The 26,663-nt window shown below is 35.8% G+C and overlaps 3 protein-coding genes across 6 annotated transcripts; 1 reads left to right on the forward strand and 2 right to left on the reverse strand.

The window, feature by feature from the left end:
* Positions 1–1,460: 1,460 nt before the first annotated feature.
* LOC137737716 (protein PIN-LIKES 5) lies at positions 1,461–8,131 on the forward strand. Its single transcript, XM_068477266.1, has 11 exons — positions 1,461–1,663; positions 5,410–5,666; positions 5,758–5,837; positions 6,092–6,216; positions 6,312–6,433; positions 6,528–6,737; positions 6,849–6,950; positions 7,047–7,147; positions 7,283–7,335; positions 7,441–7,626; positions 7,748–8,131. Exons 2-11 carry the CDS (start codon positions 5,532–5,534, stop codon positions 7,870–7,872), a joined length of 1,239 nt encoding a protein of 412 aa, XP_068333367.1. The 5' UTR covers positions 1,461–1,663; positions 5,410–5,531; the 3' UTR covers positions 7,873–8,131.
* Positions 8,132–8,402: 271 nt separating this feature from the next.
* LOC137737706 (exosome complex exonuclease RRP44 homolog A-like) lies at positions 8,403–17,292 on the reverse strand. Its single transcript, XM_068477254.1, has 24 exons — positions 17,032–17,292; positions 16,794–16,931; positions 16,539–16,696; positions 16,347–16,402; positions 16,028–16,150; positions 15,729–15,859; positions 15,391–15,631; positions 14,956–15,106; positions 14,418–14,658; positions 14,067–14,223; positions 13,879–13,947; positions 13,263–13,388; positions 13,113–13,165; positions 12,797–12,903; positions 12,029–12,083; positions 11,817–11,916; positions 11,228–11,339; positions 10,470–10,590; positions 10,293–10,352; positions 10,097–10,202; positions 9,920–10,015; positions 9,392–9,473; positions 9,236–9,301; positions 8,403–9,027 (listed from the first exon to the last, which is right to left on the reverse strand). The coding sequence occupies exons 1-24, from the start codon at positions 17,083–17,085 to the stop codon at positions 8,829–8,831; spliced, it is 2,802 nt and encodes a 933-aa protein (XP_068333355.1). The 5' UTR covers positions 17,086–17,292; the 3' UTR covers positions 8,403–8,828.
* Positions 17,293–20,217: 2,925 nt separating this feature from the next.
* LOC137734150 (glutamate receptor 3.6-like) lies at positions 20,218–25,012 on the reverse strand. Of its 4 annotated transcripts, none has more exons than XM_068473459.1 (7): positions 24,845–25,012; positions 23,686–24,055; positions 22,209–23,560; positions 21,844–22,124; positions 21,641–21,672; positions 21,122–21,528; positions 20,218–20,983 (listed from the first exon to the last, which is right to left on the reverse strand). In XM_068473459.1, exons 2-7 carry the CDS (start codon positions 23,969–23,971, stop codon positions 20,528–20,530), a joined length of 2,814 nt encoding a protein of 937 aa, XP_068329560.1. In that variant the 5' UTR covers positions 23,972–24,055; positions 24,845–25,012; the 3' UTR covers positions 20,218–20,527. The 4 variants fall into 4 exon arrangements, with proteins under 4 accessions (XP_068329560.1, XP_068329550.1, XP_068329569.1 ...); XM_068473449.1 differs by having other exon boundaries at positions 24,816–25,012; XM_068473468.1 differs by lacking the exon at positions 24,845–25,012 and adding an exon at positions 24,480–24,748.
* Between the last annotated feature and the right edge of the window lie 1,651 nt (positions 25,013–26,663).

The raw sequence follows: 26,663 nt of genomic DNA on the forward strand, positions 1-26,663 counted from the left end.
CTGAAAACCAACAAGGCTTCAGTCAAAGAACGTTGATAAATAGGGACCACATCCAAAGTCAAATTAGGTTTTTATCGCTCATTTTTCATTCTCATGAATTGAAACCTTATTTTCTTTTCATTTTTGGTCAATGTCCCTTGACTAATTTCCATGTCATTATTTGAATATTAAAATTATTTACAAGTCATCATTTGTCAATTTTAAAAATGAAAACCTTATTAATCATTTCCAAATATATCCTTTTTGTATTTTTTTTCATATATTCTTTTTAGTTTTAATTTGTACCAATATTCTTTTTAGTTTTAATTTGTACCCATAATTTTGAATTTTAATATGTACCTTTTTTTTTTTTTTTTTTTTTTTTTGAATGTACCCATGATGATTATATGTATATATTTTATGTTTTAAATATATTAATAGTTATTTCTTAAAATTTATCAATAGTTACATGGGTACATTATTTTTTTAGCTGGAACTATGTGAAGCATAATATTACTATATTATTGATTTTTAAGTAATTGTTATATTGTAAAAATATTATTTAACTTTGTTTAAATTTATAATTTGCGGGATATTGAATGCATAAATGTAGGAGTTAAATCTATTAAGTAATGTCAGGGATCTTAATCAAATTATTTAAACAAATAATATTTAATTCTAACAATTAGGTTGACTAGGAACTGTAAACAAAATGATCATATATATATATATATATATATATATATATATATCCTATTTAATAGAGGCAATGCTCAGTTCTTAGGGTTATGTTGCCATACAAGTGTTTATGTTACTAAGCATGCAAACTTCACTTTTCTATGTATGCATCTTTCGGCTGACATCAAACTTCGTTGGGTTGGAAACTTAGACCGGACTGTTAGGTCGAACGTTTGAGCTCGTCTAACCTTCCATGAAGTTTTACCCACGTTGGTCCACTCATTTATGCAAAAATCAAGTTCTTTTTTCAAAGAGAAGTGTTATTGGCACTTCAAAAATTTTATTCTACACTCCTCATAAGCGTATTTTTGTTTCCAAATATAGAATGTTTGGAGTGTAGAATGAGATTTTTGGAGTGCTAATAGACAATTTTCTTTCCAAAATGCAAAAATCAATTTAGCTAATTAATGATAGAAATTAGAAAGTGACAATTTGACGTAGACATCTCATAACCCCATAACCTTTGTCCACCTAATTAAGTTGGATTTTAATTCATGGACATTGCATAGGATGTTGAGTTTTTATCCATATAACATCTTCTACTTGAGGCTGTTGTCTTCGTCAATTAAACTAAATTCACCACCATAATTTACCAAAGCTTGATTTAAATAGCGTTTTGATTTTTTATTTTTTTTAGCGGTTGTGGACATAAATTAAAGTCATTGATGGGAATCAAAGTGCCCTGTGTATAAATAGTAAACACAAAGCTAGCACAAATTATTAACTTGTACGTACACTATCAATTTTGTAGAGATTTATACTCCAAACTTAAAAGGCAAGGCATGTGAGTGTGAAGGGTCATGGCTTATTCTTCTTAATCTCTTCTCCCATTCCCATCGATTATAAGCCTCAGCTTCCCACTACTCTCTCCCTTCCAATTTTTCTCAGCCATGTTTGCTTTTGCGACTGGTTCTTCCCAACTCTGTTAGCCAAAACTGAATTCCAGGTTCATCTCTCTCTTTCTTTTTTCTCTTCCATTTTCTGCCTAATTTGTTTTAATATTTTGTTAACCTTGTTTTTATTGTAAAACTTTTTTAATTTTATGGGTTATTGTTGAGTCCTTGATCTTCTGGTTCTTGAGTTGGTTCTGGTTACTTTTCGTACGTTCATTTCTTTAGGGGAATGATGGGTGTCTCTATATCAACTTCTGGGTTAGGTTACTTTTAAGTTATTTTCAGTTCAGCAGTTATCTCTTGTTAGCCAAGGAAAAGAGATTGTTCTTTAATTTTGGCGTAGTAAAAATTTATGATTGGCTCCTTACATGAAGGAACAAAACTGTATATAAACGAATGCGCTCAAACAACTCATTAGAGTTTTGAAAAGAATTTTTTTGCATACGGGCTCTCATCCCCCTCCTCTAATGTTGAAAAGTGTTTCACAAAATGGTGGGAACAATGACACAATCAAAGAATTCCAGTGCCAGCAAATCGCCCTTTACCACATTGGTAGAAAGGTGTTGAGCCCTTGCATAATGACGTGAGTTCAAACTCCGTCAGTGACTAATCTAACATCTAATCTAACAAAATCTATCATTTGACAAAAAAAAAAAAAAAAAAAACAAAAAAAGAATTCCAGTGCCAAATATCCCTCTCCGACTTCCCCGCTGGCTCTGAGACCTTCGAGATTCTGCTACGACATCAAGATCGACATCAGAAGCCATAACTAGCTTGTGGAAGGAGGAGGATAAGTGGTGGTGAATGGGTGGAGAAGAGGAAAAATTGTTGAAATAAAACAATAAGAAAAATATAGCTAATTAAATATGTGACATAACTTCGAACCATCAAATTTTTTTAATAGGGTCTAAATTAGAAGAAAAAAAAAATAGGAGGGGAAAATAAAAGGGAAAGACCGTTTTGGAATATCTTTGCGTTTTAAACACAAGAAACTTTTAAATGTAATGGTTGCTCGTTTTAAGCATGAAAAGCTTTTAAATGTGACGATTTTATTTAGTCGTTTATTTCAACAAACTTTTTCCTTTTTCTTTCTTTCTTTTCTTTTGTGGGACCAAACATTATTCATGGTGCTAATTATGGTGGACTCCATGATGTTTGTGAGATCCAACAGGTAATGATTTTTGTTCACCCTCAAAAGAAAAAAAGTTAGAGAAACGTTAAAGGAACTTTCTAAAAATGAGATTATTTATAAATTTTCTATCAACTTACAATTAATATTAGTTTTTGTGTTATTATTATAAAATATTGTATAAAAAATAAAAAACGACAAAAAACCTATAAAAAAATAAAAAACGACAAAAAACCTATAAAAAAATCACTTTGAAAGCATGTCTTTAACATTTCTCTACATTGACCATGTTTCAAATTTGTAGCATCCATGACTGACTAATCATCGCTTTTGTCGAGGCTTGGGAAATGTTGGTGGCGATAATGTTTACACGCACATGAATCGACATTCTTATGTCAATTTTATCATCATCTATTGCCCTTTACGTTTTATGCTTAACCAGACCCAGCTCACACACACCACACGTAAAACCAAAAGTATTCCTTAATTTAGAAGGGTTTGCAAATCAGAATGGGCTGATTTACATTTATTATTAAAGAAAATTAATAAAAAAGATTTGAAAATTTTGAATTTTAACGGTAAAGACAAAACAAATGGTAAAATAAATAGTATCAGAATTGACTTTTTAATGTAAAAATGTGATTTTTCATTAAAATGAACAGTACCATTAGCTTTTCGTTAAAATTCGTTTATTATTAAGCTGCAAATTTCTTTGGTAAATTTTTCTGGCTGCTGTGCATGATTATCATCCTGCGCAGCACAATTAAGTCACCAACTATTTTAGCCATCTAAAGAGTAAAGAGGAGAAGGAAAAAAGAAGACATAAATGAAAGACGGGGCCCTCTGCTTTATATAAAGAGTACTCAAAACGAGCATTCTAGGGTTTAGTCGCACATGAGCGAGTGATTGATTGTCAATCATTGATGTATTCAAGCAACTTATGCTCCTCTGCTGTCTAGAAAGCTTGGAATCCACATATATCAATAGTATTTCAGATGCTCTAAACCCGCCTACATCAATAGCAAAATCAGTCACTCCATCATGCCCCAGGAATTCTAATAGCTAGCCATCGTACTTAAGACTCTAACACTATTAAACCCTACCTTTTTTTTTTCTTATTAACCACTGTCGTTTTATCTTGTGTTGCCATTTGCGTCACTGGCCTCTCGTCGTCCTTTTACGTCTATCTTCTTTATATATGGTAAAACAAATTATGATTGAATTTGGACTCTATACACATGTTTAGGTTTCACTGAATAATGCCTTGTTAGTTGTCAAATTATTTTTTATAGACGATTTTGCTGGTAGATTAAATTGTTAGTTGTTAGGAGGATGGGAGATCAAACATGCACTAGAGTGTATAGACCTCATTACTTTTTGCTACTATATTAAAGTGACATATGTTGTTTGAAACTATTGCAATAATTAAGGGGAGGGAAAGTTTAAACTTGGAACATATAAATGAAAACTCAACAATCCATCCACTAAAATATTGGACGACATGCACCAAATACTAAATCATATTATATACATTTCTTGTATATATCTTAGATTTGGTCCTTTTCTATTTATTATAAATCATAACATACTTGCATCTAGAATAATTTTGGGTATGATCCCAACCATTATTAAGATTATGATAGGGCATTTATAGTTAGCCAACTCAGTTCCATTTCAATTAGCTTAAACCGCCAATTTACAATTAATTAAAAAATAGGGGCATTAATCTAGTCTAAAAAATCAACATAATTATTAGATTAAATCTAGTATTATATTTTTCCACTTTTATACTCTTTTTTATATTTTCAAAAAATATTAGAGATAAATTAATATCTAATAATTTCATGCATATTTTAATTCCAATAAATCTATTTAATATCTTCTAACAAATAACTAATATACTAACACAAATCCATCTGCAAAACATATGACCCGAACTCAAGTAACAAATAAATAAATGTGTATTATACCTATAAGTGAGATATGAAACTTAACTAAAAGGTACAAAAACATAATATACCTACAAATAAGACAAATTAATTAGTGATATATGCTGATTATAAAAAAGAATTTGTCATATAAGTAGATACAAACAATTAACCTGAAAGAGATACTTAGGAATAAATTTAATTTTTATAATATATCTTTTATCATTAAAAAGATAATTATTGATAATAAAATAATCCTAAACTAAAGGGATTGGACTTATGTTAATAAACTGACTGTTTCAAATATTGGCTAAAAAATTGGACATATATCATGTTTTCCCTAAAATATTAACATTTTTTATCAGCTGGTTAGATTCAGAGTACAGATATAAGATATAATTGGATTGCTAATTTAGCAGAAAACAACCCAAATCTGAGTTAATACATAAAAAAATTTAATTTTAATTTTCCAAAGTAAAATCTCCTGGAAAGAAAGTTTTTGACACAACCCAGAAATCCAAAACATATGTACAATTTTGTAGAGACGCGCAGTGTGATGGAATTGAATCGAGTAGTGAGGAATGTTGGTACCTTCATGGCTATTTCCTCCTTCCCATGTCATCAACTTTAGTGTCTTTCCTTGTAATACTTCAAATTCCACCTGTGATTTTTGCTTTGCATTTTGTTTCCCAGGCTAACCTTTTGTACTCTCTTTCTGGGGATTTTTCTTTTGTTTTGGTAGGACTGCTGAGAAGTGCAACCACCTGATATAAAAACACTGCAAAATAAACACATTAGGACAGTTTTGAACAAAAAAAAAAAAAAGCAGCAAAGTGCGAAAGTTTGGACTCAGATAAAAAAAAGATGGGTTTCTGGACGCTGTTGGAGGTGGCTTGCATGCCAATTTTCCAAGTTCTCATAATCAGTGTATTGGGAGCTTTGATGGCAACTGAGTACTGGAATCTTCTCCCATTGGACGCTCGAAAGTCCATAAACAGGGTAGGTACATACATATTCGGTTTTTTCACACATAAGTGTCTGTTCGCGCACGAATCAGAAGAGATAAGTACATGATTTATGAAAAATGCAGATTGTGTTTGTGGTGTTCACTCCCGCACTTGTGTTTGCAAATGTGGCCAAGACTATTACATTTGGAGACATTGTTTCATGGTACGCTTTTGTATATGGTCGTAGTCTTTGCAGCAATTATATGTTGATGAATATACTGATATCGACCTTACAATATTTGATATGTCATCAATATTATTGACAATGTGTCGATAAACTTAATGATAAGTGTAGATAACAGAGAATTCTTGTATACATATACCATTTTTTTTAGGATTCAGGGGATTTAGTATATTTGATATGTCATGTAATATGGTCTCTTCATTTTCTTTTATCGTGTTTGATCAATGATTCAGGTGGTTTATGGTTGTCAACATCGGGCTTACCTTTCTAGTTGGAGGGATTCTTGGATGGATTGTGGTAAAAATTTTTAAACCAAAACCTTATCAGGAAGGTGTGGTAATTGCTACAGTTTCATCAGGTAATTGGTCAATATTTATATTTTCTTTCTTTCATCTGTTTCTTAGCAGCAATTGTTAGTGTGCTTATCAAGTGATCACCAATCTTGTTGAATAGGAAACTTGGGAAACCTTCTCCTTATACTTGTCCCTGCAATATGTAACGAGGATGGGAACCCCTTTGGCGATCATAGTGTTTGTAAGACGACTGGACTCGCATACGTATCTTTTTCCATGGCGGTAATGCAATTATTAAAGCTCTACCACTTGTTCATGATCTATAGAGAAAAGAAAGTAATATCAATGCTAAGTAAAAATTACTTGCCTATTGCAGCTTGGTAATTTCTTCATTTGGACCTACAGTTACCAGTTGATACGAACCTCATCGATTAGATGGAAAGAGCTTCAAGCAGCCGAGGAAGCTGAGGAGGCTTCAAGGAGGCGCAACACAGATTTGGATGCTGACGAGGAAACTCACCTTCTCAAAGGAGAAGATGAAGAGCAGGCCGCTATTGTAGTGTCTGAAACTTCTGTAAACCACGCTGTAAGTACCCTCATATCTAAAATTACAGCAGTCTGGCTTCAGTATTTGGTATATATATTCGTATATTTACTCGCCTTGTTGTTTGGACGATCTGGATTGCTCAAATGACAGATAGTAGCCCCTGATGAATCAAACATGCCATTCAGCCATAAAGTATTAGCATTCTTTCGCCAGATTTTGCATGAGTTATTGGCACCACCAACGGTTGCTGCAGTGAGTTTCTAAACATTTTTCGCCTGTGTTATAAGTGCTTCGCAAGACCTCATGACTAAAATAGAACTGACTTGTCTGTTATCTGTCTATGATCAGATTGTGGGATTCTTCGTTGGGGCAATTACAGTTATTAAGAACATAATAATTGGTGACGACGCCCCTCTGCATGTGATCGAAGACTCCATTACACAACTCGGGTAGGTACCTTTCGGCTTAGAGCTTAAAAATTACTATGTTTAAGGCTTCAAAATCCCTTAATGTTCAATCAAACAATTTTAAACAAAAAACATCCTCTGCATAGTGTGTAAATTAACGGGAAATGCCCTACACAGGAACGGTACAATCCCTTGCATCACACTCATTCTTGGAGGCAATCTGATCCAAGGTAATGGGAACCATGATATTCGATATTAGAACTACTTTCTTAGTTTCTGGGAGGGAATACAATAATCTAACAAAGTGCTATATTACTGTGTGCTTAATTGTGCAGGCTTACGCAAACCAACAATCAAAGTGCCTACCCTCCTTGGAATGATTATTGCCAAATATGTAGTACTGCCTGCAATTGGCATTGGCATTGTAACAGGAGCAGACAAACTAGGGCTTCTCCCATCTGACTCCTTGTTCCACTTTGTGCTGATGCTTCAGTTTACCCTGCCGCCTGCCATGAATATCGGTAAGCAAATTGCATCAAGTGGTCGTAATGTCCACCATCCCCGGTCATTCAATCCGGGAGCCTTGAAACTTCGTAACAATTTTGTATAGAAGTACTTATTTGAATACGCGATTGTATGTAGGTACGATGACGCAGCTGTATGATGTGGGTGAGGCAGAGTGCTCAGTGATCTTCCTGTGGATGTACTTGGTTGCAGCCTTGGCACTTACTGTTTGGTCAACAATTTTTATGTGGATCTTGTCTTGAACTTCCTTGAGCCACAAGCAATCCCTTGGGTTTCTTTTTCCCACATTTTTCAATTCAATTGGTTAATTTAAAGTAATCGTTTTATTTTTGAGGTATGATTTGGGTGTGTATCTGAAGATCTCATGGTTTCATTTATTTACTTGGTGTGTAGTAGGAGTAAGGAATGGGTTTCATTAGGTTATCATGGCTCAATCTATCTCGTGCGGCTGCATGCATTTGTGGAGTTGAAATTCGTATAAAGTTATGATCCATTGAAAAATACATCCAAGAAATTTGATGGTTGCTCTTCGTTTGAGTAGAGAAATTTTTTACTGTAATAGTGGCATCTACGTGGGACTACCCTAATGAGAAATTTGATACTGGCAGAAGATTGATGTAAACTACTGTACAACTAGTTGATAATATTAAAAGCGTAGTATGATTTTCACACTTCTAATTTCTCCAACTGCACTCTTCCGAGCAAGAGAAAAACAACTGCGAAAATCACTTTACTCTTCAAAACATCTCTAATTCCTCTCACATCAATTTATATTCCTCGTTTTTTCAATACATTCCCTCCCGGCTCCAGCCAAACCAGACATGCCATTTAAGTTGTAATTACATTAAACCTCGAGAAAACACTGTGATTAAACCTCCTTAAAATTTATACTCAAGCATTCCACAAAATAATTGGGGCCGGAAGAAAACACAGCACTGTTTCAACGGCATCCCGTCTTTAACTTGCAGACTGCTGCTAACCTCTCAGCTCTACACTCGATTACCAAAACTCTTACTCACACCTTAAGTTCACGCGGTAAAACAAACTGTACTAAATGAAACTATACAATATTTCAATGTGTCCCGTGACATATCTTGGCTGCCCAAGATGGTTAGAACCAAGCTCCTGGCTCACGCCACCATTCCAGACACTTTTCTCATCTTAAAGGAGGGTACCGGGGAGAGGCAAAGTTGCTGGTCTACACCAGCGACAGTTGGAGTTTTGGCCTGTTGGGCTGGGGTTCCACAATCTCCATGTGAATAAACACCGTCTGCAGAACGCTGTATGAAATACTACCGTCCATTTTTCTAATCTTCTGTTGTTGCTCATCTACATACCATTCTCCGCTTCCCTTCTCACCCCTTGGGGTCAAGTACACCGGCCCTTCTATGCCATACCTGCAAAGGATCAAAAAAGAAAGAGTTCACTAATACAAACCATCTCCATAAGTTCATCTTAACACCTGAGTCCATTCCAGAATATTTCAGTCAAGCACGAGAACAGGTAACAGCAAGTTCTATTGAAAACACCCTTAAAATATTTGCACACATCTGCCCAACACGCATAAAGAATTAATAGAACTACTTATGAGGTTAGAAAATCTACTTGGGCACAAATACGAAAAATCCATTCGATCGTATTCTGACTATTCTTGCCTCTGTGTCCGTCGGCCTACATGAACAAAATGCATTATTATTAAAAAGAAAGACATAGGGAGAGGGGAAGCAGGAGAGAGACAGAGGCAGACATAATGGTTCGTACCGCTTTTTGAAAAAAATGACAGTATGGAGCTCCACTGAGGCTCGACTTGCCATCTGGGCATTCCTATGCCGATAATTTAAATCTGTAGCAGAAATAAGTGAAGCAACATTGTTAGAGTAACATGTACATAGCATAAATAAAGTTGAGAATGCACCGATATGAATATAAAATGATTTAATCGTGGCTTAGAAGAGCAATAGGAAAGAAATATTTTCATTAGAGCAAACCCTACAGGAGCACATATGCAATCTTGAATTATAAACTGAGTGGCTGAACAATGTTTGGCTCCTTAAAAGCATGATAACTTGATGTGTTGATGTGCAAGTTGGCACTGAAACTAGTAAATGGAAAATGAAAACTTTGGACACACGCAACATGTCACCAGCTTGTCTTGTGGGGTAAGGAGCCAAGCAGTATTATTCTAATATTATTGATTAATATGCAACATCCAACAATATGGGTAATATTAAGATTCGATCATTTATTGCACTACATAAAAAAAGTCCAAAGGGGAAAGTGGTTCCATACTGTCAGCAATGCTTGTGAGTCGGGGTCCATCTTGGAATATAGTTGGAAGCTTGTATATCCCCAAAGATGCAGCAAGCAACCTGTGCGTTATGACATCTGCCGGGAAAGAAAGTTGTTACTGAGTCAAACAACAATAATTCGATCACCAAGAACTACATGGCTAAAACTGACACTGACCTGCATATCTCCTAATAGGAGAGGTGAAATGAGTGTATAGAGATGCTGCAAGCCCATAGTGAAGATATTCTGGAGGGCTAAGATCCCCACTACAGAAGTAAACAGCCTAGATTGCAAATACAGGGTAAATCAATAAATTTAGAAAGGTGTCCTTCGAAGTAATTTCAACTTCTTTTAACCATTCAAGTTAAATTACCTGGGTCATGCATCTTGTAGCCAAAATCCGAATCAGCTTGTTGAAGTACGGATCATCACCCTGAAAAAGATTTAATTTTGCTTTTATTAAAGAGAGAATTAAATAATTAGGCAAAAATTTACATAACTTGGGAAAACCATCAGTCTCATACTAATAACATATCTAAAAAATACATACCACAGCAGAGTCAAGTGAATCAGCTAGTGCTTTTGATGATGAGACATCCAAGTTCAGACCAATAGCTGCAGCTGTACGCAACAATGGTTCAAGCATCTCTCTGGTAGGAGAAGGATGCCGCCTGCGGAAAACACAACATTAAATGACCAAAAAAAGGTCTGGGTGGCAGAGTGTCAAGGCAGCTATGCACCATCCGGCCACAGCTACCAATATTTTAAGAAAAAAAAAAATACATCGATACAAAACCCTATGTTTGGATGAGGAAATTTGAGATTACTAAGGAAAATCAAAATCATGGAATTTGAAATTATGAAATTTAATTTCCTAGAAGTTGTGAAGTTTCTTGTTTGGCTATAATGAAATTTACATACAGAATTTATTAATTTAATGTGTCAATCTATAAACGAAAAATAATAAACTCACTTGTGAAAATTTATTAATGACAACTATCTACATGAAATTTCAAGTTGGTTTTTCGACAGAAATTCTAATTTCTATGTTATAAATCCAAACAAGGGAATGAGTCATTTCAATTTTAAAATTCCGACTTTTGACCAAATTCCAAGTTTATTTCCCTCATCCAAACTGAGGGTAAGAGAACTACACTCCACCAGAAATTGATACATTCCAACTCAACCAACCTAAATTGATCGCTCTGCCACTTTATAGCCTTAATTTTAAGCAAAAGACAACCAGAACATTGTTCCAGGAAATAACATGAGACCATGAAATTATTGAAGAAAAATCCATCAACTTACCTCAATAGTGAACATAGAGGAAAATGTTTAAGAATTTTCTCAGCAACTGAAACATTAGCGGCAAGCATAAACTCCTCCACCATTTGATTTGCTTCACGAATCTGGTACATACCTGCAGAAACAATTCATGCAGTGATTTTAGACAAGTTTTCTCTCAAATGGATACATGAATGTCAGATCAGTCACTTCTCTCCTTCTGAATAAATGTTTTAAAAAAAATGAAAAACCCAACAGATAACAGAAATACCATAAGAATTAAATCACTGCACAAGAAAATAAGCAGATAATGTTTTAAACTTCTAATGAAGTCCACCCGGGTGCTGAGAACTTCACCAACCCAAAATACCAAACATAAGAAGAATATGATATATGCAGCACCAACTCTAAAATGAATAGTATGCCTACACGATTGTAAAGCAGCACAAAGCAATCAATTTCACGAAATAAGGTATTATTTATAGTGGACTAAGCAATGGCACAACTGATCTTGTCAGTGCAAGTAGAATTAAAGTTCAAAATTTAGAGTCAGATTACCATCAATCAAAATTTAATACGTTGAACAAGAAAGCTTGCTATTCAAACAACATACCGATATCAAGAGGATCATGAGTCTCTGTGTCAATTTCAAATTTGACTTCAGCAGATGCAAGAGTTAAGGCTCCTCTCTCAATACGCCTTGCCCTCATTATCTGTAGAAAAGCACAATGTTCCGAGAATCAAAGAAGCCAAGAAGGTGAGATGACACATTATAACAGTTTAACTAATGAATTTACAACGAACAAAGAGCTCACATGTGCATACCTTTGCTAAAGAGTTCATGTTTCTTAAATCTGTAGTTAATGGATCCATCAACCGACTGCAGTAATATAAAAGCAATAAAAAAACTTTGTTATAGAAACTCAAGCTAAAAGAAATATCTATCGTGGCCACAGGAAAGGGATCAACCCTGAAGGGACCAGGTTACAAAATGCCATGCCGTGAACAGATTAAATCATTGGTGCAAGTTTAAAATTCATCCTAGAATTCATTTCTCTTTTCATTCACTAAGCAGTATAGCAACAAAACTTGACACTTGCACACTTCTCACTATCCAGGATTCAGAAGAGGCTAAACCCAACACATTACGAGTTAGGCATTCAGGCTATTTATTTATCAGAACATTCCCAGCCCAGACGGGCACATTCTGCAGAGACTCCCATCCCATACAACTTGCTTTGTTTTAAGTGTTTAGATCGACTCACTTCTATAATATTCATCATACAATCACATATATTGAATTTACATATCACTGCAAAATATGATTCCTACAGAAGTATTGAACAATATTGGCATTTTTATAGCATGTACATTCAATATATAGATTGAAACGTAACAGGTGGATGCAAGTCTAAGTGAAGCAACACAATGTTCATGTAGCAAGAACATACCAGGTACAAACTGTAACTGGAAAACTTTACAAAGATATAAAACGTTATTATGACTAATAATGATAAGAGTATCCTGCGAACACAAATGGTAAAGTCCCAAGGAATTTATCAACAAGGTAACTAAGTTGAAGTACAAGTGTACCTATCATCCATCCTCGCTTGAGCTTCAATGTAAGATAATGCTGCACATGATTTAATCACACTTTTGGTGTATCTTGTAGAAATGATCTCAGCTTCAGCTGTCATTTCCTGAAATTCAGGTAAACACTTAAATACCATTTCAAAAAGGAAAGAACATACTCTGACGTAGGTTAGTCCTATCCTATGTATCAGTTGAATATAATAGGGTATGCTATCTCCATAAGAGTATAACAGATGCATGTGTGGTGTGTGTGCATGGATGTGGATAAAGAAAAGGTAATTGTCTTATCATGACTAGTTAGTGAGAGAGCATATACCCAAATAACAGAAAAAGCTAGCCTTTCCACATCAGCTCGAAGAGAACATATATCTGCATATGAAGAATTATATATTTAAATCACAGAAAATTCAATCATATCATATAGGATACAATACTCATTACAGAAATTCTTAAAATTAAAAGTCACCTTCTGTCAGAGGTTTTGGAAGCATGTCAATGCGCCGTTCAACAAGGTAGACTGATGTGCCTCTTTGTGAAGCCTCATCATCAAGAGGAGTTCCCGAGTGTACAAAATTTGTTACATCAGCAATATCTAGTTGAAGTCATTAAAGAAACAGCTTGTACTTGTAGTGTACTCAATTTATATTCAAATTAATATTTGCTTGGAACATTATAGAGGTGACAGAATAAGGCATGTATAACAGAGATTTTGAGTTACGATTAACGGAAAGCTCATCATCTAAAGAATCCTAGAGACGCATAAAAGTAACAACAATACAATGAAGTATCCTCCTAATGCAAAGTGAGAAAATCTTGAATGCACCAAACAGAAGTAGGAAGCAGAGAAAGCAGCGGACAAGACTGGACTAAAGCATTAGTAATATATTCTGAAAAATATAAACAACTCAATTTTTATCTTCTAAACTTTCAGAATACATATCTTCTTTCAGACTTGTGTTCTCCCTTGACAGTTGACACATATATACATGCACACGCTTTATTCATACTGCACAGATCAACCTTAAATTTCAGTTAGACACCCATCGCCAATAATGAATATATTGTCACGAGGTTAAGGATACGGACTCCAAGTTCATAATTTCCATTTGGCAGAGCTGTACAGTGCAATGCATCATCAATATCCTTGCATCCTGCAGAAACAAGAAGCAAGGTGGAAAAAAATTACACCATAGAAAACAGCATAAATAATAAGAAAGCAGGAAGAGGGAGAACAACAAACACAAAGAGATTTAATCTATGGGTCATATACCAGGAGGATCAACACTAAAGACACGCAATTCTCGCAAATCCTGTCTAATAGGATTTGCCAAATCTTCAGAAGACACAAACCATGGTAGCGGTGGCAAGCATGCAAGAACTTGAGAAGAAAATGGTCGTGTATTTATATCATTCTCAATCAAGACCACCTGCAACATCCAAAGAGCTAAATTAGTGTCACTGCCATCTAAACTTCAATTGATTGGATGTTCAAATAGCGCGCAATGTCTTTAGCCTTTTTTTCTTTTGGAAAAAAAAAAATTAGAAAAACCAACACAATAGGAAACTAAAAGATAGATGTTCAAACAAACAAATGCAAACAACTGAACCCCTTCCAACGTACCTCAGTTTCAGTATCTTTATCACCTATTACTCCTATGGTTCGTACATAATGGCCAGAAGGATACCGAGATAAACGGTCCCATGAATCAACTGCCACAATAATTCTCTTGTCCATCAGATTCTCAAGCTGTCGAGTTTGAATTCGAATCTTTGGAATCCTTCGATCTTTTGAGACAAATAAAGCATGGGCAATACCACCACCACCTGCAGGCTTAGCCATGGGCTCCAAAGATCCACAATAACTGCATGTATATCAATTTATATCAGAAAACAGAGCCAACCAGAAAAGAAATTCACGATAAACATCTCTGCAAGTGCAAATTAAGTGTGAGAAATGAGAATCTACAAACATCCAGGTAGGGTGGGCTGTTCATATAGCACAACAATCACTTCCATACCCACAGACATGCTGAAAGGTAACACATTTTTTACTACCTACTTAAATGAAGAAACATCTTTCAGCCAAATAATAACTAAATAAGATACCACTTATGTTAGCAAGACAAAAATGCTTCATAAAACCTATGAAGTCGACTTACGAATGCCAATTCCGCTTTATAATACCAACAACACGGCCAGATGGTCGATTTTGGACAGGTTCTGTTACTCCAGCAGAGCCTTGGGCAGCTATAGGCCTAGGAGCATCATCGGCACTGCCTGGAACCAGATGAACATCTTCTTCCTCATCCTCTGCACGGTAGTACAAAATATACCAATTAAGAGAATTAAACGAGAAGAAAAAATGCCTGTTGGGGGGGGGGGGGGGGAGGGAAAGTGAGAGAGAGAGAGAGAGAGAGAGAAGAGATGTTTTTCAGCTTTCTACCTGAAAAAAGTGACTACAAATTAATTTATAAGTTATAACTAAGACCTAAAGCTACCTAAAAACACCAATTCAGACTTATAGTTACCAACCAAGCCTGAACTTCATAAAATTACATTATATGCATAGATATCGTTAATTATTTATTATATACCTTCATCTGCTAAAGCCAGAGACTTCTCCTCATGCCATTGATCTTGCGGCAGAAGCTCAACTGCTACTATATCACCATCAAAAGCCCTATTCATATTTGTGCGTCCATATATTATAATTTCATCACCAATGCTCTCGCTTCCAACATATGCTTCAAAGGGGTTGTAACGATTAACTCGAAGTTTTCCTTGATGGTATATGCCACGATGCAAGCCAGAAGTAATTTCAGAAATGGGCTTATGCTGAAAGAGAAGATAGAAACAAACTGGTAAGAACAACATTTGTTTCATAAAACTTATACACCACCTAAATGCATGAATGCATAGCCAGTTGCAATACCTCTGAGTAGATGACTTTCCTTTTTGATGGTCTCAAATCTTCAGCGTCCTCCATCTTTAAATCTTCAGATGCAGGCTGCACCAGAAGGTCGAGCAATTCTGGCCTACTTAATGACCTCACATATGATTCAACTGAAGACAAGACAATAATTTCCAAGAAAGTAATTCCGTTAAATTTCTGTCAGGATGATGTAAAACTGAAAATAAACACATTCAAATTATGTGGATACTAAACTTGAAGGGCAGGTCTAGAACATCAGAAATGCTGTCAAAATATTTGGATAGCAAACATAAACAGACCTGTCTCTGCAGAAATTCCCTCTTCAATAGCCTTCCTCTTATTCTCTTTATCATTGGTTATAAGTAAAACCTTAGCTGAACCAGCAAGATGAGTTTGATACCATTGAGCGGCCACCCGAATTGCTGAACAACAATTTATCGAGTGAGAAAAGAGTAGGAAATAAAAAGATACATACCACACAACAAACCAAATTCCATAACAAGCAAGTGGATACTTGTATTCAAGTATTGCAAATAACATAGACACAAAAAATGAAGAAGAACCATACATCAAGCATATCATGAAGAATAAAGTTTCATAATAACGACATGAGAAAACCTCTATCATTTCGATCATTTTTGCTTTCTCCGCTCATGTCTGTAACATAGGTATCCCTGAACATAGCAGCAGCCAACAAAAATCAAAATAGGAGCCTAAAATCGACAATATCAAAAGCAACCTATTTACAATGAGCAAATGCACGCATTTTAACATAAATAAGTAGAATTTTCATTTAGGGGTAGAACATACTTGTGGTGTTCGTTCGAAAAGACGAAAAATTTCCTCAAAGAATTGCTGCACAGAGCTCTAACTCTATTGTAAACAGACAAGTTCCTGTTTTTAACCTCTTCCAACACAATCGAAAGCACAACCACATCGTCGATTGCCGGATTCTCAATCAAATCAATCTGCAAACCAACACAGCTCGAAATCATTCGTTCATTCATTCGCAATTAGAAAACAAATTAATAACGAAAAAAAAAATGAACTGTTAGAAATTGTAACCTGATGAAGGACGACATTGGTATCGAAGATGAGAATGGTGGAAGCGGTAGGGCTCAATCGAGCTCCGGACGTATCGCAAACTTTGCATACCGGAGCTCCACAGTAAATATCGTGCCGGAGATAGTGCTCTCTCACGACCTGAAAATCGAAGCACAACGAAATCAAAAACCCTACTTAGCTTAAACCCTAAATTGGAAAAACAGCAGCGCAAAGAGGAAGGGTTAGGGTTTTTGGGGACCTTGGTGATTTTGCCGCCTCTGGTTCTCTTGACGAATGACTTGTTCTGCAACATGTTTCGGCCTCCCTGATACGTGCGACGGCGTCGTTTTCGGTTGCTTGTGAAGTGGCGAGTGAACTGGAAGGGGACTGCCGCGAGAGAGATATACGAGCGGCGGCCTTGAGTGGTTTTACTTCTACAGCCTCCGGTTTGACCGTTACGGCGTAGGGCAACGAACTAGCTCACTCTTTAGCTAAAAATGATTTAAAATTTAATTTAATTTAATTGCTGAGCAGATCAAACCGACGACGTTATCCATTGATTTTCATGATGAAAACTTTATCATTTGAACCATTGAGATTTAAAGATTAATCATTTCGACTACTTTTTTAAGTATCAGGATTTTAAATTGATCATTCCAACTAATTTTTTTGAAACGTTTAGTATTTTTTTTTATATATCTCTCGTTTGTATTTTATGTTTTTTCCATCCAAGCAATATTGACAGGACTTAAATGCATGATCTCAAAAATACTTATAACCACACTAGAAAATCTTTGATTCTCTAGTCTAGCATCTTAAGTTAAATCGTAAATTACGTTCATTATTATCGTGAATTTGATATAAATATAATACTTAAAAGTATTTTAAAGAGGTATTTTGAGTTAGTGTGATCTTTTATTCTTACCTTCTACTTTGGAACTCCGAGACAAGACTCATTTCTTCGCGAAGGATTCGATTTCTACTTTGCAAGTCGGTTCCGTGACTTCCGATGGAAGTAATACAGAGTTGTTGAGAAGAAGAATGCTTTGGCAAGTATTTCAAAAGCAATGCAGATTAAAGCTTGTGATAACGTTTTTTTTTTTTTTTTTTTTTTTGTATACGTGACATGGCCACGTGGTGTACTTGTTTACTAAGTTTTCTAATATTTTATATGCTTTAGCACATATTACTTACGTCATTCATATAAAGCAACTCTAGTGGCAGCAAATAGCCTTAGGAATAGGTAATCCAATCTGCTCCCCCCTTCCAAAAACCTTTCACATCAGTCCAGGCAATTCGGCTACAGGCGAGCATAATGGCTCAATCAGGCAAAAAGTCACGGTCCTAACATGTGCAAGGTTGATGTCAACCACGTTATAAATTTTTTTTGTGCCAAGCGCGTGAAAAACATGCGTGACTAGGGGCGCATCTCCAACAAGGTTGCATACGATGGGGCCCACACGCTGTTTCCATTGGGTTTGGCCCGTTTGGGCAACGTGGTTGCTTTCCGACTGTTGGATTTTCAATGGCTATTTTTCTGGGCCATTGGATTTTCAACGATAAAATGAAATCTCCTCCAACGAGTAGATGACGTGGCACAATATGGACTATTTGATTTTCAGATCAACTATCCATGTTTCTTGGCAATAAAAAAAAAAATCAGAAATGTTATTGTTAGCCATGTGTCACAATCTGAACTGTTATATTATAAAACGTAGATGAGTAAGTAATGGCTACATTACAAACTTTGAATTTGGTCAGAGTTTTGCTTGTTAAACTTCAATGAAATAGGAAATGACATTGTCTGGCCTCTTCCCTTGCGAGGAATTCTTACATTCATGTTGATTACAGTCTGTATATGAATAAAAATATTTATGCTCACAAGACAAATTGTGATTGGCGTTGGAGAAATTCATATTTATATAAACTCAAAAGGCTTTTTAGCCAAAATGATTTCTGAGATTAGCATAAATTTTCATTTGATCCCTAAGATTTGAAATCAATAAAATTAGTTATTGAGATTTGGAATCAATAGAAGTGGTATATGAGTTTGTTCACCATCAATCATTTTGATTTTTTCATGAAATTTTTTGTTAAATAACAAACATGACAGAAATACCTTAATTTAATAAACAATGGATCAAAATGATTTGACAAAAATTGAAGGTATTTTCGTCATTTCATCCTTATTTAATGGAGATGTTTTAAGAAATGATCAAAATGATTGATGATGGACAAACTCAGACCATTTCTATCAATTTCAAATCTTAGGAACCAATGTAAGGAGTTATGTCAATTTTAAAAGACTACTTTAGCTAAAAAGACCAACTAAAAATACAAAAGGTAGATTTCATGTCATTGTGCACAAATTTGTATACTTTACTAATTTTGCCAAAGAGCTTTGCCCAAACATTACGGTAAGAATAATGTGCTCCGATCTGCTCCCCCTTCCAAAAACCTTTCACATCAGTCCAGGCAATTCGGCTACAGGCGAGCATAATGGCTCAATCAGGCAAAAAGTCACGGTCCTAATATGTGCAAGGTTGATGTCAATCACGTTATAAATTTTTTTTGTACCAAGCACGTGAAAAACACCCGCGACTGGGGGCGCGTCTCCAGCAAGGTTGCATACAATGGGGCCCACATGCTGTTTCCGTTGGATTTGGGCAACGTGGTTGCTTTCCGGCTGTTGGATTTCCAATGGCTATTTTTCTGGGCCGTTAGACTTCCAACGATAAAATGAAATCTCCCGTAACGAGTAGATGACGTGGCACAATCTGGACTTTATATTATAAAACGTAGATGAGTAAGTAATGGCTACATTACAAACTTTGAATTTGGTCAGAGTTTTGCTTGTTAAACTTCAATGAAATAGGAAATGACATTGTTTGGCTTCTTCCCTTACGAGGAATTCTTACATTCATGTTGATTACAGTCTGTATATGAATAAAAATATTTATGCTCACAAGACAAATTGTGTTTGGCGTTGGAGAAATTCATATTTATATAAACTCAAAAGGCTTTTTAGCCAAAATGATTTTTAATATTAGCATAACTTTTCATTTTGGTACATGAGATTTGAAATCAATAAAATTGCTTATTGAGATTTGAAATCAATAGAAGTGGTATGTGAGTTTGTTCACCATCAATCATTTTGATTATTTCATGAAATTTTTTGTTAAATAACCAACGTGACAAAAATACCTCAATTTAATAAACAATGGGTTAAAATGATTTGACAAAAATTGAAGGTATTTTCGTCATTTCATCCTTATTTAATGAAGATGTTTTACGAAATGATCAAAATGATTGATGGTGGATAAACTCAAAGACCATTTCTATTAATTTCAAATCTTAGAAACCAATGTAAGGAGTTATGTCAATCTTAAAAGACTATTTTGGCTAAAAAGACCAACTAAAAATACAAAAGGTAGATTTCATGTCATTGTGCACAAATTAGTATACTTTACTAATTTTGCCAAAGAGCTTTGCCCAAACATTACCGTAAGAATAATGTAGCATGAAAAATATATAACCACACGACTTATGTATACATGCTTCTCAGTACAGCAATGGAATTGTAGTTAAGCTCGTTAAGAGCATTCACCGCATGAACCTGAGCTCCTACGCTCGATTTCTCCCCCTCAATATCGCTTGTATAAAAAACTCATTCGTATCAGAACAGTCCCTGTGAAGTTCCACTTGGAGTTGGATGGTTCTGATCAGGCATGATTACTATTTACTATTATCATAACTCACACTGACGATGATTGATCAAGGTGTCTTCTTTTTGAGTTATACATCGATTCATCTTCGCTCGCGCTTCTATTTGAAGTCCTCTCCATTTGTCTTCTTTTCGACCGGCTTTTCACTTCCTCTTCCTTCTCATCAACAAATGTGAGAAACGTTTGAACGCGCGTGGACCTGGAGCTACCGGTAGTGACCAGTTCCTCAGTGTTGTGCTTGCTGAACTGGTGCAGCATCATGCAGAAATATATAGCGAGTGCAAGGAAGCAAGCTGCACCACAGATAACAAAGAGTCCCCAGAAGCTTCTGAGTTGAAGCCTATCGACTTGCAGCTTTGCGCCTTGTGAGGCACAAGGAGTTCTCATAAGCCATTTATCATGGATCCTTTGTAGATCCCCGTTCTCCGACAGCTTCAAAAGTGCAGTAGACAGGTCCACTGCTAAAGGCGAGTCCCTTGCAAAAGCCTGAATAGAAATGAGCAACGAATTGTTGTCAGATCGTAATCTGTATGATTGTTCAACAAATTTATGTTTGAATATGTGGTATAGATTGAAAATTTGATAACAATACATGTCAGACTCTATGAATAAAAGATAACTTACAAATCCCCAACCGGTTTTGGTGAATTCTTGACCTACAACACTGAAATCACATCTGCTCGAGAGGAAAACTTCTATGTAAGCACGCTCGTCAATCACTGCAGCAACACCACCTTTATGGGGACCAGCTTTCAAGGCTTTGGCATAGTCGTCTGGCATGATAAGAGGAACGAGTCTGGACTCATCAACGTTGAGTTCGTCAACTAGATAATTCCGGGCAAATGAACCTTGCTGGTAGCCAATGGGAGCGTTGCTTGAAAGCAAAGCGTGAATGCCCTTGATGGAGGAAGAAAGCTGTTGCACTGTAAGGATTGAGGTCAAACTTGCAGTGTAGCTTGAGTTGATTATAAGAACAACGAACAGCCATACTATTAGCACTAAGCGACCGAGGGTGCTGACTGTATTTTCTCCTGCACAAGATCCCAACCCAAAAAAGAACAATACGAGTAGATTAGCACAAGCCGAAGCTGCTATTAACCCATGGTTGCTAAAAATCTATGGAATTAGTTTGAATTTACTCACTGTGCGCAAAGAACCAAGTCGAAAAGCTAAACCTGCAGAAGGAAATCACAAATTGTAAGTGAATTTGGATTTATAATACATCAAGATAAAACTCCTAACATAAATGATGAGAAATGAGCACCAAATGTCTTTAAACAAAACAAAAAATTATAAGGTTTGCCAACGTAGAATGCGATCACATGATATGGTTCTTAGCTACTCACCACAGAATAGTGACAAATTGTTTTTTAGGAGCCCCCCGAAAATCATCATTATGCCTGTGCTCTAAAATCCAAACAGCTGTTCCAACAATGAGAAAGAAGGCGGCCGTCACACCCCACATCATGGGATTGAATGGCCTCAGGAAAGCCCAAGGATTTGAATTCAATGTTGGTTTAACAGGTGCAACTACTACTAGCCCAGATTCGATATATGGCTGGGTAAAATCCGCCATCCTTGTTCGGTTGGTGATGATTGCAATGTCACCTATTGCTCCATCGTATTCCTATATAAAACAAGAAACAGGGCAATCAGAAAAAACATTCACCTCCTAAGTTTTAAGAAATATTCTGTATACAATGATACTCACACCCGTTTGGATTTTGTGCACAAGCTCAGTGACGCTTGGATTCTTATGGCCATCACCAAAGGGAATCAGTTTGTATGGAACAGCATAGGGCAACAAGTTCAACGCAGCAGTAAAAACATCAATGGAGTATCCTGTGAACATGTCATTGCCTTCTGTGTATGAAACAAATTCACGAAAACTAACACGTTTTGGGACTCCAATCCTCAAGTGCCTTCCGTTGTTTGGAAACACCCAACCACGAGGCTTCTGTGTTGTTTGTCCAGGCCAAATTACACTGTACAGTTTATCACTTGAATTGGAATGATTTGGTGGCTTTGTGTAAAGTGTTTCTGGACGCACAACTGATAATCCCGAAAAATTGGACCAATAACCAATCGTCCTAATCCCTGTTCCAATCACATTTATTATCTCAAATGCAGGATGAATGAGGTCCTTTTTTGGAGTAAACTTCATCGGGCCAGATACACCAGTCATATTAACCTGCAAAATGTTTTTCATCAACAGATTGCCTCCATTAAAGATGCTCATAGCATCAAGATTCAGATCCCCTCCGCGAAGCTGAGTCAACCGTGAATCATTTGAGAATGAAACATTTCCCCCTTGATCAAAAAAGGCATTGATTGCATGAGCAAGCAACCACACAGTATCGTAGGCATAAAGACCATAAGCATTCAACCCAATTGGGCCTTTAGATGTCTGTCCACTAGTCAAGTTGCTCCACCTTGAAACAAATTTTCTTTTCAGTTCTGTTTCTGGCGTGTACATGCGCAGCGTTAGAACTCCCTGCATATCATCCATCATACCTGAAGGGAGGGGAGAGGCAGTATCTATTAAAGTAGAAAGCCAACTAGTAGCTATCCAGACATATCCAGTTCCCATCATGCCAAGATACTTGGCCACATCGAACACCAGAGGACCCCAACTGCCATAAGCGTGAAGAACAATAATCCGAGACTCTGTTAAAGCCACTTTAACCAGAACATCAGTGATGTTATCCCGATTAGAATCAAGGACCAATGGCGCCTTGTATGATATCTTACATCGTTTCTCAGCAAGCGTATTTGCTAATGCAGTAATCCCATTTCTCCCATGGTCATCGTCAACATAGAGTGCAATAACCTCTCTCCATCCGTAGTAATCAACCATTTCTGCTATCGCAGCCATTTGATAAAGGTCATTTTGGGTACTTCTAACAAAGAATGGAAACTGGAGTGCTGACAGGGTGGGGTCTGTTACTGAAAATGATACTAGAGGAACTTGGAGCTCATTTGCAATATGAGATATTACATGAGCGGTGACAGCATTCTGCGGTCCAATTATCGCTATTGTGTCTTTCTCCATAAACCGTAAGGCTGCAGACAATCATAAAATACAGAACCATAGTTAATTAACTTATCAATGAATCAGTGACCCTACTACCTATATAATAAAATGTAACAGAAGAGTTTAAAACTTTGAACGAATTCGCAAGACGTACCTTCAATAATGCCCAGAAGTCCACTGTAATTTGAGTCCTGCTTTGTAACAATCATCTTGGTGCCACCAAGAACAGATGGATCAGAATTCACATCTTCGACTGCGGCTTCTATTGCCACTTTGGCAACTTTGCCAATAATGGTGTCGAAAGAGAAAATTGCCCCGACATTTACAACATCTGGTCTAGTGGAGACATTGGTAGTGCTGGCACCATTTGAGGCCAACCCATTACAGAAAATCATCAACACCAGGAGCCAAACTATACTCATGGTTAACTGTTCAACCATGAACCCTAAAATTTTCACCTTTCTTTGCCAAGGAAGCAAACCAACCTCCCAGAAAGTGATACAATCAACTGGAGTTCATGAATACTACATAATCAAGAAAACATCGAAAATAAACAAGAAACTCAAAAATTCATCCAATAACATGAATAAAATATTGGTATTGAAAGAATCTGCAGATTTAAGCTCAACAGCATAAGCTCCAAAAGAAGTGGATAAAACAGGGTTTAAGAAGCAGAAATTCTCATTAATAAGTAGATCTAATCATGAAACACAATAGCTAGTTGATGAGTATTAAGTAGAAATGCTTAATTACCAACAAATAGATGAAATTAAAGTGAAAAAGCAGCTTGTGAGGAAAGTGCTTACTTTGAGGGAAAAGCAAGAGCTCTCTAAAAAGACAATTTTTATTTGTGCGAAAACAAGAAGATACATATTTTAGCAACATTCGATTCAACAGTGAAAGGGAATTTAAAAAGTCAAAAAAAACAGTGAAAGAAGGAAAATAAACCTCAGAATGTCGATTCGAGATGAAAAGACAACTAACCGAGCATCTACCGACTTAATCCAAAGAACTGGACTAAAACCCGGAAACCCTTCTCAGGAAAACTTAATTCCGCCACAACGACATCCCGTTGCGTCGAAATTTCCTCTCCAAGAACAACTAGAATTGGCCAACTGGGCTTCTAACTTTCTATCTAAAGAACATGAAAGGCATACAAAATGCAAAAAGATTAATAAAGTTTGGAACTTTATGCATAAATTGTCACACATAAGTAGAAAGTTCTCATGTATTGTTGGGAGCATATAATTCGCATGCTTCTAAATGTGGGTCGGAAATCAATACCAGGCAGAAAGCAAGGGACTTTGTTGGACCTGATGAGATGTTGCTCCATGACATGAGGATGACGATCTCGGAATTCTCAGTGGCAAACAAAATCGTGTTTGTGGAGCAATTTCCCTCTTTTTCTCACCATGTAAAGTCGGGAGGTGTCTAATTGTTGCAGGACTTCTGCTTCCGTTTAGGATATTTTTGCACCAAGTGATCACAACCCACGAAAATGACGTAATTGACGTGTCTTACCTTCTGTCTTTGTTTTTCTTCTCGCACGGGCTGGTCCAGAGAGTTTTGAGATCCAGAGCGATGTAAAAAAATGTGTCCTCATTTCATATAAAAAAAATATTTATTTTCACATGTAAAATATCGATAAAATTATATTTAGAAAAACACTTCAAGTTCAATAATTTAGAAACATAGAATAATTAATTTATTTTGTATCAAGAGAAGGAAGCTAAAAAACTTTGGGCTTACAAGTAGATGAATTATAAGTTTTGTTTTTCATCTGAACTTTTAAAGTGTTTTTGTATAAATCATGAGTTATTTTTTTCTTATTTACTAACCTTGGCAATATAAGACTAAAAAAATATTAATGTTTTTGAATCTTTAAGGATATGTATAAGTAATGAATGAACACTAAATTAAACATTTTGATGACACGTAATATTATTTGCAAATTTGGTCTAAAAGTTTAGTATATGCATTATTCTTTACTAAAGATTAGACTTGAATTGGAATGGATATTTAAAAATAGCAACTCACATAGCTCCTAGCTAGTAAATAAATTGACAACCAAACAAAAATTTGTAAAAATTGAAGAAAATAAACATGTACATAGCATTTCGAACTTATGACCTCTCGTTAATTTTAAATAACAAAAACCATTACTTCTAATTAAACTTCTTGATCATTTAGCCAAATTTTATAAATTTATACTATTATGAAAAGAAATTTATAAAAATAGGAATGTAAATCAGCACACTTGGTGTTTTGAACCTAAGATGTCCTCATTCATTTTAAACAATAAAACCACCAATTCTAGGTAAATTTCTTTGTCACTAAACCAAATTTTATACATTTATACTCTTATAAAAACATATATAAATATATCACCCTAATAATTTTGGTGCCTCAATTTTTTTTGGGCCCCGGATGGTTGCACTAGACCTGGGCTGGGCCTGCTTCTCACCGACTTGTTTGGGGTTGTTTTCAGAATGACTAAAGTTACTTTCAAACAACCAAAAACGCTTTATAGAGAATGTACTTACGTCACATGCTTGTTCAACATATTTACAATAAAAACACTTTTAGCATAAACTCATATAACCACAAGTATTCTTTAGAAAAGCAATCGCAAAACGGACAGTGAGGCATGCAACAAGATAAATAAAATAAATAAATGAAAAAATATATACAAGTGGTGACATCCAAAAACATTTACTTGACTCGAATATGACTCTAGGAAACCAGTGGAAGTGGTACCTTTATGAGCAAAGAAGCGTACGCCCGTGGCTTCCACCTTCTCATATGCTTCTCCTATTGCTGCTTATGCACAGACAAGAAAAAGAATGTGGTCCATTTTTGACTCTCGGGCCTCAATCAGAAACGGTATTTGTTCAGTTAATTCCAACATGATCCTCTTCAGATCTTTTTACAGGATTTTGAGGATCCGTGAATCGTATCTGTTCATCATACATTCTGCAGTCAATTTTTGTCAAATACTGTTTATGTTTATTTTTATATAAAAATATTTAAAATAATTTTTGAACGCAGGATATACAATAAATTGACACGATTCACGAATTTCTGGAATCCTCACAAAGAGGATCCGACGAGGATCTGGACTCCAATTAATTG

Source organism: Pyrus communis, chromosome 1, assembly GCF_963583255.1.
Source record: "Pyrus communis chromosome 1, drPyrComm1.1, whole genome shotgun sequence".
NCBI lineage: Eukaryota > Viridiplantae > Streptophyta > Magnoliopsida > Rosales > Rosaceae > Pyrus > Pyrus communis.

Coding starts and splice junctions, on each gene's coding strand:
- LOC137737706 (XM_068477254.1), bottom strand. CDS start 17,085: ATGTTGCAGAACAAGTCATTCGTCAAGAGAACCAGAGGCGGCAAAATC. Junction 10,353..10,469: donor ATTCACTTGACTCTGCTGTG/GTATGTATTTTT, acceptor AATCTTTTTCAG/GGTGATGATCCGTACTTCAA. Junction 9,474..9,919: donor ACTCACAAGCATTGCTGACA/GTATGGAACCAC, acceptor TTTCTGCTACAG/ATTTAAATTATCGGCATAGG.
- LOC137734150 (XM_068473459.1), bottom strand. CDS start 23,971: ATGGTTGAACAGTTAACCATGAGTATAGTTTGGCTCCTGGTGTTGATG. Junction 21,673..21,843: donor CAATTTGTCACTATTCTGTG/GTGAGTAGCTAA, acceptor TTCCTTCTGCAG/GTTTAGCTTTTCGACTTGGT. Junction 21,529..21,640: donor GACTTGGTTCTTTGCGCACA/GTGAGTAAATTC, acceptor GATCTTGTGCAG/GAGAAAATACAGTCAGCACC.
- LOC137737716 (XM_068477266.1), top strand. CDS start 5,532: ATGGGTTTCTGGACGCTGTTGGAGGTGGCTTGCATGCCAATTTTCCAA. Junction 5,838..6,091: donor TTTGGAGACATTGTTTCATG/GTACGCTTTTGT, acceptor TCAATGATTCAG/GTGGTTTATGGTTGTCAACA. Junction 6,434..6,527: donor ACGTATCTTTTTCCATGGCG/GTAATGCAATTA, acceptor TGCCTATTGCAG/CTTGGTAATTTCTTCATTTG.